The sequence below is a fragment of the Salvelinus alpinus genome, chromosome 31 (assembly GCF_045679555.1).
Source record: "Salvelinus alpinus chromosome 31, SLU_Salpinus.1, whole genome shotgun sequence".
In the NCBI taxonomy this organism is placed as follows: Eukaryota; Metazoa; Chordata; class Actinopteri; order Salmoniformes; family Salmonidae; genus Salvelinus; species Salvelinus alpinus.
The window spans coordinates 14,582,045-14,595,206 of NC_092116.1; the positions used below are offsets into that span (position 1 = coordinate 14,582,045).

The window sequence follows — 13,162 nt, forward strand, 5'->3', positions numbered from 1 at the left end:
TATTACATTGTGTTGTAGGTAATAATATATGTTGATTGTAGGGGAAAACAAAATAAACTGTATTCTCTGAATTGGAAGTTATCCCATTCCCCTGAAAGCATCACACAATATGGTTTATTTTATAAAAAACAGTGCTTTTTATTTCTGTAATACTGTGGAAAAATAATTACATACCATTTTTAAAAAATATTGGAGATAATGAACTTAAAAAATGAAAATGTGATTTTTGTTGTACATCTTTTGAACAGTTTTTCTCTGCTACGTTGAACAGTACAATAAGATAAACATTGTATTTCTAAATTCAAAGACACAATAATACAGGATACAGTCCTACCAGAGGTATACAAGTATTGGAACAGGATTGCAAAGAGAAATGATATGGACATATTAATGCAGCGTTTCCCAAACTCGGTCCTGGGGACCCCAAAGGGGGCACGGTTTGGTTTTTGCACCTAACACTACACAGCTGATTCAAATAATCAAAGCTTGATGATGAGTTTGTTATTTGAATCAGTTGTGTAGTACTAGGGCAAAAACCAAAACATCCATCCAGGGGGCCCCAGGACCGAGTTTGGGAAACGCTGTATTACTGAAACACTCACACACATAAACACATACAGACATACACACACGCATACAATATTCACGCACACACGCAGGTAGAGTACGGTATGTATATGTGTTACATACACACACAGCCATTCACACATCTATACAAACACTGTACAAATAGATGTGCACACACACACACACGCACACACGCACGCACGCACACACACACACACACACACACACACACACACACACACACACACACACACACACACTCTCTCACTCTCTCTCCCTTTTGCTCATTCTTTCTTTTACCCATACACATTCACACAATCACACACCACTATATGTCAATACTGTAGAAAAACCTTCATTGCACCTTTCTATACACATTCTCCTCAGGCCTCGTCATCATGGCTGATTGTGTATGAGTAATGAAAGCGTTTACCACATGTTCCCAAAGGCCACTCTGTTCTAAACCTCCGTACACACCATCTCACTAGCCATGGTCCCAGGTCTGTTTGTTCGCAAGTGTGACAATGACCATAGGAGTAGGCAAGACAGCACAAACAGACCTGGGACCAGGCTACCACATCACCTCTTTCTATTTCAGCAGGGGGCACCAGGCTAAGGCTTATAGTCTGGATCCAAGCTGAATTTGCTATGTTTCATCATATCAATTATGTAGTATATTCATATAAATGGTGTAACAAAGCGATTTCAGTTTGAATCACAGGCTACCAGGCTTGTAGTTCCATATGCCCGGAACTGCCTCAATACCTAAACCCTTGGTAGGCCTAGCAACACACAACACCTGCCAATATAAGGACCTCCTGCATGCTATCTACTGCATAAATGCTTGTAACCCAAGATTTACATCAAAATAAAGAGCAACATGGACACTTGGTAAAAAGGTTCCTGTATACACCCCCCCTTCCTGAATTCTGCCAGTCATCATGACTGACAGAAACAGGTCCACAAATACTTCTTCATGTTTCTCTTTGTTTGTTGGGGTGAATATCACCCAAACAAATACTAAACCCTCTCAAGTTTGAACATTTTGGTCCACAGACACTTCCTTCACAGAAATATGACAAAAATAATTCAGTAAAATGTTAAAAAATAGAATACAAAGCTCTAGTTTGTTGGTGTGCAAATAAAAACAGACATACATATAATACAGCTATAGATATAGATAACGGATGTCTAAGCAATGAATACTGTTTGTAATGCAGTGCAAAACGTACCATGGCCCCACTAACCAGCACCAATGGCGCCAATGAAGTAAAGCATTCTGGGATATATATGTGCTCTAAGATCACTGTATAAAACAACAACCAGCTAAAACAAAATGGCGGACAGTCATTACTCCTCACTGGTTGAGGTTTCTCCCGCCCAACGAACGAGTACCATATTTGATGGTCAATTTCTCCATGATATGCCTTACTTTAATATTTGGCAATCGTATATGGAATAAATTGCCTGTAACGCCCCCACCCTCCCTCTCGACACTCATTACAGTCTAAATTCATAGCACTTCGGCTATTTATTTTGACAATTAAGATCTAAAGATCTCTTGTTCTCTCTAGTCCTATTTTCTCTGGTCTTGATTGTGACTTTCGCTTTCTGCTCTTTCAGAGCGAAGAATTGAACACTGGGAATGTTGGAATTCTGATTACAAGGAATTCCCCTCTGTCTCATTGGGATACTCTCTATTTTCCACTGATCTGGACTATCTCTCTTTCTCATACCGTCCCTGTCTCGTGGGAAAATCCTAACTCCTGTGTGTGTGTGTCTGTGTCTGTGTGTGTGTGCCTGCATGTGTGTCTCAGTGTGTGTGTCTGTGTACACTCAAGTGTGTTTGTGTGTGTATGTTTGAGAATGTGAATGTGTGTGTGCGACTGAGTGACAGTGTGTATGAGAATGCGCCCTCACCCTCTACGTGAGAATGTACTGTATCTCACACATGTGTCTGCATCCTCTGTGTGTGCCCTCTGTGGCCGTAGTCAGAATGCTGCGAGGTATAGGAGAAGCGGGTCGAGCTTCCATACTTCCCCAGTCCAGTCTCTGACCCTGACGGAGCTGCCCCAGGCCCCACCCCCACACCAGGCCCCACCCCTGGCACAGGGCCCACCCCCGGCCCAACCCCGTACATCTCATAGGACGGACCGGCTTCCAAGGGAGCCAGAGTGGGCGGGGCGAAGCCCATGCGGTAGGGGGTATAGGGGTGAGAGGGATAGCCGTAGTTGTCGTAGGCCAGTTGAGAGGAGTCCAACAGGCTGCAGTCAACAGGGAAGTCGCTGGTCTGCGGCGGGGGGTTGGGAGGGGGCGGCTGGCTTTGCCCAGCCCGGGTGAATGTGTTAAACTGAGCATAGCTGTTATGGGACAGTCTGGAGGGGGGACGGGGGTCGTAGCAGCTGGGGCGGCCAGGGGTGTTGAGGGGCCCTGGGCCTGGAGGGCCTCCTCCGCTGGCCGTGGCCCCTGATCCTCCAGCACTGCTGCTGACGGAGGCAGCGCCCCCTGGGGTGTTGGAGGGCCGGTAGTCGGAGTAGTGCATGGAGCGGGAGGCGGGACGGCCCTCGTCATGGGTGGAGGCTCGCACGTTATAGTAGCCATTGGTGGGATCCTGGAGAGAGAGAAGAAGACATATTGTAGATAAGATGTGTGTGGGTGTCCGTGTGAATGTGTGCGTGGGTGTGTACGTGCGCGTGTGTGTGTTTGTGTGTGATGATATCACCTTAAGGTCGTACTCCTGGCGTGTGTCTAGAGTGTCGCTGCGTAGGTCCTGTTTCAGTTCTATATCGTCTTTAAAGGGCTGAGATGAGGGAGAGAAGGGCACAGAAGAGGGCAGAAACTAAACCATCAAACAACGAAAAAACAACAAAGGTGGGGAGGAATCCAACATAAGAGGGGAACCAAAGTAGAAGAAAAAGAGAAAAAGAAGAGAAAGTGACAGATCTAAATTAAGGTTGAAAAAGGGTCATCATAAGTGTTAAAAATGTGAGTATTGTGATTGAAAAGATAGAACAGCAAAAGTTGATACAATTGAGAGGTAAAAATAATTTTAGGATTTCTCCTAAGAGGCTGGTTGTGTAATGTGAGAGCTTCAGAGTTCAGGCATCGTTGGAATGATTGAATAAACTTTATTGATCCCCTGAGGGGAAACTTGGGTAACATAAACCAAAGGCAGGAAAGTTCAAGGCAACCTGCTGTCCCGTTGTCATGGCAACTCACCGAGTACATGGCCTTGACCATGCGTGATGCCGTGGAAACGCTGCCGGAGTCCTCCTCCAGACTGTGGGTCTCCTTGTTTATTGTCTCTACCTTGATGTCTGGCTTACCCAGCGTGACCCCGCGACGACCTGGAAGCACGGCACAACAGCACAGCACACAGTTGAATACTGCTGGATATGTCAGGGTATATTGATTTAGATAGATACCATATGTATACGTGCATGTGGATTATGCGAATAATGGGTTCATATATTGATATCAAATCAAAAATCGAATAAAATTGTATTTGACACATGCGCCTAATACAACAGGTGTAGATCTTACTGTGAAATGCTTACTTACAAGGCCTTAACCAACAATGCAGTTCAAGAAATAGAGTTCAGAAAATATAAACTAAATAAACTAAAGTAAAAAAATATAATAAATAGTAACACAATAAAATAACAATAACGAGGGTACAGGTTAGATATCTGACGACAATTTAAAGGGCTGAGAGGAGGGAGAGGAGGGAGAGAGGAGGGCAGAAACTAAACCATCAAACAACGAAAAAACAACAAAGGTGGGGAGGAATCCAACACAAGAGGGGGACCAAAGTAGAAGAAAAAGAGAAAAAGAAGAGAAAGTGACAGATCTAAATAACAAGGCTATATACAGGGGGTACCAGTACTGAGACAATGTGTCAGTACCGGACAATCAGAGACAATCAGGTGTATGGTGTTTTTAGGGCATGGGCATCTGAAACATGTATTGGTGTGTGTTTGATACTTTATAGATGGTTTGTCTGTGGGGAATAGATGCAGGTGTCACTCACTGCCTTTGTGCTGCCGGTAGAAGATGAGGACCAGGACTAGTAAACACAGGAACAGCAGGATGGTGCAGCCAACAGTCCCTCCTGCTATTATACCCACTGGGACCTCCTCTGAGAGAGGGAAGAGAGGAGAGAGGAATGAAGGGAGAGAAGAATGGGGAGATCGAGAGGGGGGGGTAGAGAGGAGGGAGGAAGGAAAGGGGGACGGAAAGAGACAGAGAGAATGGGGAGAGAAGAGATAGAGGAACGGAGAGAGAGAAGGAGGGAGCGAGATAGAGGAAGGGAGAGAGAGAGAAACACTATTCAACACAATACAACATGCAGATTCAGCTAAAACATTGTCATAGAGCAGGTATGAATATACATGGTGGTTATTGTTGTATCAAGTTAGGATAATGAATATAATGGTGGTGAATATAATGGTGGTGTATATAATGGTGGTGAATATAATGGTGGTGAATATAATGGTGGTGTATATAATGGTGGTGAATATAATGGTGGTGTATATAATGGTGGTGTATATAATGGTGGTGTATATAATGGTGGTGAATATAATGGTGGTGAATATAATGGTGGTGTATATAATGGTGGTGTATATAATGGTGGTGAATATAATGGTGGTGAATATAATGGTGGTGAATATAATGGTGGTGTATATAATGGTGGTGAATATAATGGTGGTGAATATAATGGTGGTGTATATAATGGTGGTGAATATAATGGTGGTGTATATAATGGTGGTGAATATAATGGTGGTGAATATAATGGTGGTGAATGGTGGTGAATATAATGGTGGTGTATATAATGGTGGTGAATGGTGGTGAATATAATGGTGGTGTATATAATGGTGGTGAATATAATGGTGGTGTATATAATGGTGGTGAATATAATGGTGGTGTATATAATGGTGGTGAATATAATGGTGATGAATATAATGGTGGTGAATATAATGGTGGTGAATATAATGGTGGTGAATATAATGGTGGTGAATATAATGGTGGTGTATATAATGGTGGTGTATATAATGGTGGTGAATATAATGGTGGTGTATATAATGGTGGTGAATATAATGGTGGTGTATATAATGGTGGTGAATATAATGGTGGTGTATATAATGGTGGTGAATATAATGGTGGTGAATATAATGGTGGTGTATATAATGGTGGTGAATATAATGGTGGTGAATATAACGGTGGTGTATATAATGGTGGTGAATATAATGGTGGTGAATATAATGGTGGTGAATATAATGGTGGCGAATATAATGGTGGTGTATATAATGGTGGTGAATATAATGGTGGTGAATATAATGGTGGCGAATATAATGGTGGTGTATATAATGGTGGTGAATATAATGGTGGCGAATATAATGGTGGTGTATATAATGGTGGTGAATATAATGGTGGTGAATATAATGGTGGTTATTGTTGTTGTTGTTGTTGTTTGTCTCTGGTCATACCAGTCTCCTCCAGGGTGATGATCATGGTCCCGGGTCCGAAGGCGTTCCAGGCGGTACAGTTGTAGGTGGACAGGAAGTCAGCCTCCATGACGTTGTTGATGGTGAGGGTGGAGAGGACAGCCCCTCCCTCAGACAGAGGTTTACTCTGCTCCACCGTGTACCTCTCCAACAGAGTCCCCTTCTCCTTCTCCCATACGTTCTCTTTCCACGCCCACACCTGAAACACAGACAGGCAGGCAGGGACAGACAGACAGACAGACAGACAGACAGACAGACAGACAGACAGACAGACAGACAGAGACAGGCAGACAGACAGGCAGGCAGACAGGCGCAAGTTAACACACCCATATGGACTCCATTGAAATATGTGTACTGACACACACATACATATGCATTAGGCATATACACACAACTGGGCATACAAAGACGTACACACAGACACATCCCCACTGAAGTAAACAAGCAAGCATATGCAACCATTAAAAACACATTCACACACACTTACAACGCACACAGAATGAGATTCACACACTACCAACAGCGACTGTTCCAAGCCTCTATATCTCTCTATCCTTGGACTATAGAGTAACACCTAGTGGTTTTAGAGCTGGTGAGAATCTTACACACTTCCGCAACTTCTAACCCACTAAAAGCTATTATTCACACTGAAGTATGAAAGAGTTTTTAAAAATGCATGAGGCCACATGTTCCTGTAATCTACCATTTATTCTGAAAAACGAGAAACTCTGGCGGAGGCATTTACCGGGACAACTGTTCCAGTACTTCATATTTTATAACTGCTTTTCTGTCCCTGCATTAAGGACGTACAGTAAGCTGGTGCATCAGAGAGAATCAAACTCACAAGGCTTAGAGAGGAGAGACCAACTACACACTGACTGTGTCACAAATAGCACCTTATTCCCTGTACAGTGCACTACTTTTGACCAGGGCACATAGGGTGCACTATGTAGGGAGAAGGGTGCCATTTCAGATGCAGCCACTGCCTGAGAGCATCCGGACCAGAGAGACGAGTGGAGGAGAGGAGATATCAGCTGCTTTCAGACACTGACCGGCTGCACTAGAAGTGTCCCTCGACTAGAAATCTAGTTCACTTGGTGGGTCTCAGGACAATTAAAAAAAAAATTGGCGGCTGCCATAAAACAGAAAGAGTTTGGGAACCGCTGCTAGAGTGTCGACCATGTCAGTCTCATGACGATAAGGTATAGGTGGTAATCTCATGACGATAAGGTATAGGTGGTAATCTCACAACCATAATGTACAGGTGGTAATCCCACGACGATAAGGTATAGGCGGTAATCTCATGGCGATAAAGTATAGGTGGTCATGTAAAAGCCTGCAGTAGAGTTTGTACACTATCAACTGTCAACTTACAATCTTGTCCGGTGGAGGTGTGCTGGCGATGTAGCATTTGACCTCTCCTCTCTCCCCCCTCACCGCATACTGGGCGGGCTCACTGGAGATGATGGGGGGACCTAGATAGGAAGAGATAAAGAGAGTGAGCGTGAGAACGAGTGAGGGGTGGGACATTCCGCTCCATGTATAAACAAGAATAAATACTACACCAATGAATAGTTTGAAATAAAAGTTGCACACTCTGGTCTTCCTAGCAGTATTAAAGCCTACATCCCATCATCACACACCTTTGAACTATAAACTCAAGCTTATCTATTCTTGTGTGATGTGTGGTGTTCCTTACCGTTGACAGTGAGCGTGACCTCTGTCTCTCCCACTCCGATCCTGGGGACGATGGCCTTACACACGTACTGCCCAGCGTCCGCCTGGCTCACTGACTTCAGGAACAGCTGGTTGTTATTACTAAGGACCTACACAAGGGATGGAGAGAGAGAGGAACAAACAGAGAGTCAGGAACAAACAGAGAGTGAGGAACAAACAGAGTCAGGAACAAACAGAGAGAGAGGAACAAACAGAGAGTCAGGAACAAACAGAGAGTCAGGAACAAACAGAGTCAGGAACAAACAGAGTCAGGAACAAACAGAGAGAGAGGAACAAACAGAGAGTCAGGAACAAACAGAGTCAGGAACAAACAGAGTCAGGAACAAACAGAGTCAGGAACAAACAGAGTCAGGAACAAACAGAGTCAGGAACAAACAGAGAGTCAGGAACAAACAGAGTCAGGAACAAACAGAGTCAGGAACAAACAGAGTCAGGAACAAACAGAGTCAGGAACAAACAGAGAGAGAGGAACAAACAGAGAGTCAGGAACAAACAGAGAGTCAGGAACAAACAGAGTCAGGAACAAACAGAGTCAGGAACAAACAGAGAGAGAGGAACAAACAGAGAGTCAGGAACAAACAGAGAGTCAGGAACAAACAGAGTCAGGAACAAACAGAGTCAGGAACAAACAGAGTCAGGAACAAACAGAGTCAGGAACAAACAGAGAGTCAGGAACAAACAGAGTCAGGAACAAACAGAGTCAGGAACAAACAGAGAGTCAGGAACAAACAGAGAGTCAGGAACAAACAGAGTCAGGAACAAACAGAGTCAGGAACAAACAGAGCGAGAGGAACAAACAGAGAGTCAGGAACAAACAGAGAGTCAGGAACAAACAGAGAGAACGACGTGGACAGAAGAAAGGGGGAGTGCGATGATGTGGCCGGACACCATTCTACTTTTTTAGATATTAAAAGAGAAAGACTTGAGAAAGAAAGAAATGAGAGATAAGAAGAAAGGAGACAGACAAGGGATAGACAAGAAAGGGGGGACGAGATGGTTGTTGTTACTGAGGACCTACACAACGAGAGAGAAAGAGAGAGATGGACAGAGAAGGAATGCAAAAGAGTATAAAGTAGAGGTGAAGGAGTGGGAGAGAGACAAAAGGAGGAGAGGGAGCATCAGGAAAAAGCCAGGAGAAAGAGATGGACAGAGCAGGGCGAAAGAGAATAGAGAGACGGAGAGAGACAGAAGGATATTAAAGAAAGGGAGTCTATAAAGATAAAGAGAGCGACAGAAGGAAGAGAGAACTGGTTCTCACCATATTGGAGCCCTTCTTGGTCCATGTAAGTGTTAGAGGAGGGTTGCCGGCCCATTTGCAGTTCAGAGTGACATCAGAGTCTATGTCCACTGTCACTGGCCTGGGCTCCACTACCAGAATAGGACCAACTGGGGAGAGAGGGGGAGGGAGAGAGAGAGAGAGAGAGAGCGAGAGAGAGAGGGGACTTCTATTTAACCAGGTCAGCTACTGATAACAAAGTCAAATACAATACAAAAATGACCAGGTAAAGAGAAACAGAAATACAGAGAGACTGACAGAGACAGAGATACAGACAGACAAACAGAGACAAGAGAGACTGACAGACAGAGACAGAGAGAAAGACACACAGACATACAGAGAGACAGACAGAGACAGACAGAAAGACACACAGACATTCAGAGAGACTGACAGAGCCAGAGAGACAGACAGACAAACAGAGACAAGAGAGACTGACAGACAGAGACAGAGGGAAATACACACAGACATACAGAGAGACTGACAGACAGAGATAAAGAAACAGACAAACAGAGACAAGAGAGACTGACAGACAGAGACAGAGAGAAAGACACACAGACATACAGAGAGACTGACAGACAGAGATAAAGAAACAGACAGACAGACAGACAGAGACAGAGACAAGAGAGACTGACAGACAGAGACAGAGGGAAATACACACAGACATACAGAGAGACTGACAGACAGAGATAAAGAAACAGACAGACAGACAGAGACAGAGACAAGAGAGACTGACAGACAGAGACAGAGAGAAAGACACACAGACATACAGAGAGACAGACAGAGACAGAGAGACTGACAGACAGAGCCAGAGAGAAAGACACACAGACATACAGAGAAACTGACAGAGACAGAGAGACAGACAGACAAACAGAGACAAGAGAGACTGACAGACAGAGACAGACAGAAAGACACACAGACATGCAGAGAGACAGACAGAGACAGAGCCAGAGAGCCAGACAGAAAGACACGCAAGACATACAGAGAGACAGACAGAAACAGAGATAGAGAGAGAAAGAGAGAGACAGACAGAAACAGAGAGAGAGACAGAGAGAGAGAGAGAGACAGAAACAGAGAGAGAGACAGAGAGAGAGAGAGAGAGAGAGAGAGAGAGAGAGAGAGAGAGAGAGAGAGAAAGAGAGAGATAGACAGACACACAGACAGAGAGAGACAGAACGAGACCGACAGAGAGACAGAGAGACAGACAGACAGATGCTCTTTGCCAGCCATGGAGGTCTAGTTAGACTCACAGTGTACATCGACCAGGATGCTGACGTTGGTTTTGCCCACGGCGTTGAACACTGAGCAGGACACTGGCTCAGTGAAGAAGGAATGGTCAGCTTTGGTGGTGAACACACTCTCTCTGGCCCCCTGCAGGATCACTCCACCTTTAGCCCACCTGAGAAGGAACACACATGTTGTATGAATAAACATATACTGCCAGGTTTGGTTCCCACATTGGCCAAACACTTGGTCACCACGACTAACACATGTACTGTAACTACCCAAACACAGTGCCAGTCAAAAGTTTGGACAAACCTACTCATTCAAGGGTTTTTCTTTATTTTTTACTATTTTCTACATTGTAGAATAATAGTGAAGACATCAAAACTAGGAAATAACACATATGGAACCATGTAGTAACCAAAAAAGTGTTCAAAGAAATCAAAATATATTTTATATTTGAGATTCTTTGAAGTAGCCACCCTTTGCCTTGATGACAACTTTGCACACTCTTGGCATTCTCTCAACCAGCTTCATGAGGAATGCTTATAGTAAAAATAAAGAACAAAATCTTGAATGAGTAGGTGTGTCCAAACTTTGGACTGGTACTGTAGATAAACACAACTATCCAACCAGACTAATGCACAGCTAGAGAGAGAGACAGGTGGACATATACTGGAGACAGACAGAAAGGTGAACAGATACTGTAGATAGATAGAGGACATACATGTATCCCATGATAGGAGGGTTGGCGGAGGCGGCGCAGGTGAAGGTAACTCTGTCCCCCTCTAGGACGGAGCGAGGCTCGATGGACAGTGTCACCGTGGGGGGGTCTGGAAAGAGAGGACACAAAGGGTTACTGAGGCACACCGACAACATAAGCAAATAACAGAGAGAAGGAGGGAGGACGGGGCAGAGAGAGAACCCCCTCAAGGATCCCGGTCACGTGATCTAAGTGATGTACTGGTTTTCATTAGGAGCTGTTGTCTGTGAATAACATCAGATATTCAGTCATCACAGTCTGTCGTGAACACTATGTCAAGCTAGGGGGACGGTTATGAACGAGTCTTTAACGATGTCCTTTGAGGGTGACTTACGGTGCACGTTGAGGGTGACTTACGGTGCACGTTGAGGGTGACTTACGGTGCACGTTGAGGGTGACTTACGGTGCACGTTGAGGGTGACTTACGGTGCACGTTGAGGGTGACTTACGGTGCACGTTGAGGGTGACTTACGGTGCACGTTGAGGGTGACTTACGGTGCACGTTGAGGGTGACGGTGGTGCGTTTCCCGGCGGGGATAGCCAGGTTACTGGCCACACAGCTGTAGTTCCTCCCTGTGTCTGTGTCCACTGGGTGGACGGGCAGGAAGCTGTGGGTCGTCACCCTCTTCCTGTCCGGGAGCACCTCCTGATGGAGAGAGATGGAGGGAGGGAAAGAAGGAACGAGGATGGGAGGGACAGAAATGGTCAAGAGAGGGGTAACGATGGACTCAAGAGACGACAGCCAATACAACGATGAAAAAAGGTAGGAGTAACACGATCAAAGTCAGTGACTGTGTGTATGGATTTGAGTGTGTGTGTGTGTGCGTGCATGCGTGCATGTGATATATGTGTGTGTGTGTGTGTGTGTGTGTGTGTGTGTGTGTGTGTGTGTGTGTGTGTGTGTGTGTGTGTGTGTGTGTGTGTGTGTGTGTGTGTGTGTGTGTGTGTGTGCATGTGTGTGTTATAATACTATGTGTTTGTATGTGTACACGCTTGTTTCATTGACTCACGGTGGTGCTGACTGCTCCATCTACAGGGATCCCATCTTTCTGCCACTCTATCATGGCAGGGGGCTTGGCCCCGCGGGACACACAGCTCAGGTTATAGTGGTCCCCTGCATTCAGCAGCACCTCAGGGGCCCCGTCTATCACTGGGTCATCTGGGGGGACTGGAGATAGGACAGGGGGGTTACACACATACATGTACTGGAATACACACACATACACACGCACAACCACACACACAACCACACACACACACACACACACACACACACACACACACACAACCACACACACACACACACACACACACACACACACACACACACACACACACACACACACACACACACACACACACACACACACACACACACACACACACACACACAGTTGCTGTATCTTACTGAGGACGGTGAGTTTGGCTCTTCTAGAACGCAGTGCAGCATCAGGGGCCTGACACTCGTACAGGGAGTCATCAGACAGCTCAGCTGAGATGATCTCCAGGTTATACTGGCCCAGCTCCTGCAGCCGCAACACACGGTACCTCGGCCAGGCTGGAGGGGAAGGGAGAGAGAGTCAGACATAGGACAGTCAGTGGAGGCTGGTTAAACGATAAATGAGCAGGGCAGGCTCATTTGGAATATATTGAAGGTAATGATAAACAAAGAACACCTGTGCATAATTATTTATGCAAATGCACACAACCATGCACATATTCGTATGTATGCGCTCTCTCTCTCTCTCTCTCCCCCTCCCTCCCCCCTTCTCTCGCTCTCTCTTCTAGTGCTCACACAGCTCATGTGGTGCTATACATTCTTACCAGCAGGTGGCAGCCGTGCTCTCTTTCACCAGCAAGAGAAAAATATGCATGCATTATGACAACAACGTTTTAGAGGACTCCAAACGGACAGAAATACTGGTGAAGATTTCATGTCCTTTCTCTTCACAAATAAATTCCATCTGAATCATTCTGTCAAAGTAGAATGTACTGTATGTATATCCATATGCGTCAAATGAGCTTACCCTCCCTTAACCTTGTGTGTCCTTGTACCTGACATATCATGTGTGTCTGTATGTTGCCTATGCATGT

The 13,162-nt window shown here is 45.1% G+C and overlaps 1 protein-coding gene across 2 annotated transcripts in view; it reads right to left on the minus strand.

Moving 5' to 3' along the window:
- Nucleotides 1-113: 113 nt before the first annotated feature.
- Nucleotides 114-13,162, minus strand: part of LOC139560990 (kin of IRRE-like protein 1) — a 36,652-nt gene continuing 23,603 nt past the window's right edge. Inside the window, exons 3-15 of one of the 2 annotated variants that reach the window (XM_071377779.1) lie at nucleotides 12,477-12,626; nucleotides 12,079-12,236; nucleotides 11,564-11,714; nucleotides 11,033-11,138; nucleotides 10,332-10,480; nucleotides 9,067-9,194; nucleotides 7,771-7,897; nucleotides 7,446-7,546; nucleotides 6,054-6,270; nucleotides 4,598-4,705; nucleotides 3,787-3,914; nucleotides 3,290-3,406; nucleotides 114-3,178 (exon numbers count right to left, since the gene is read on the minus strand). In XM_071377779.1, coding sequence (XP_071233880.1) covers nucleotides 2,513-3,178; nucleotides 3,290-3,406; nucleotides 3,787-3,914; nucleotides 4,598-4,705; nucleotides 6,054-6,270; nucleotides 7,446-7,546; nucleotides 7,771-7,897; nucleotides 9,067-9,194; nucleotides 10,332-10,480; nucleotides 11,033-11,138; nucleotides 11,564-11,714; nucleotides 12,079-12,236; nucleotides 12,477-12,626 — 2,306 coding nt within the window. In that variant the 3' untranslated portion in view covers nucleotides 114-2,512. The remainder of the gene's footprint in view (nucleotides 3,179-3,289; nucleotides 3,407-3,786; nucleotides 3,915-4,597; nucleotides 4,706-6,053; nucleotides 6,271-7,445; nucleotides 7,547-7,770; nucleotides 7,898-9,066; nucleotides 9,195-10,331; nucleotides 10,481-11,032; nucleotides 11,139-11,563; nucleotides 11,715-12,078; nucleotides 12,237-12,476; nucleotides 12,627-13,162) is intronic. The other variant, XM_071377780.1, reaches the window with a different exon arrangement.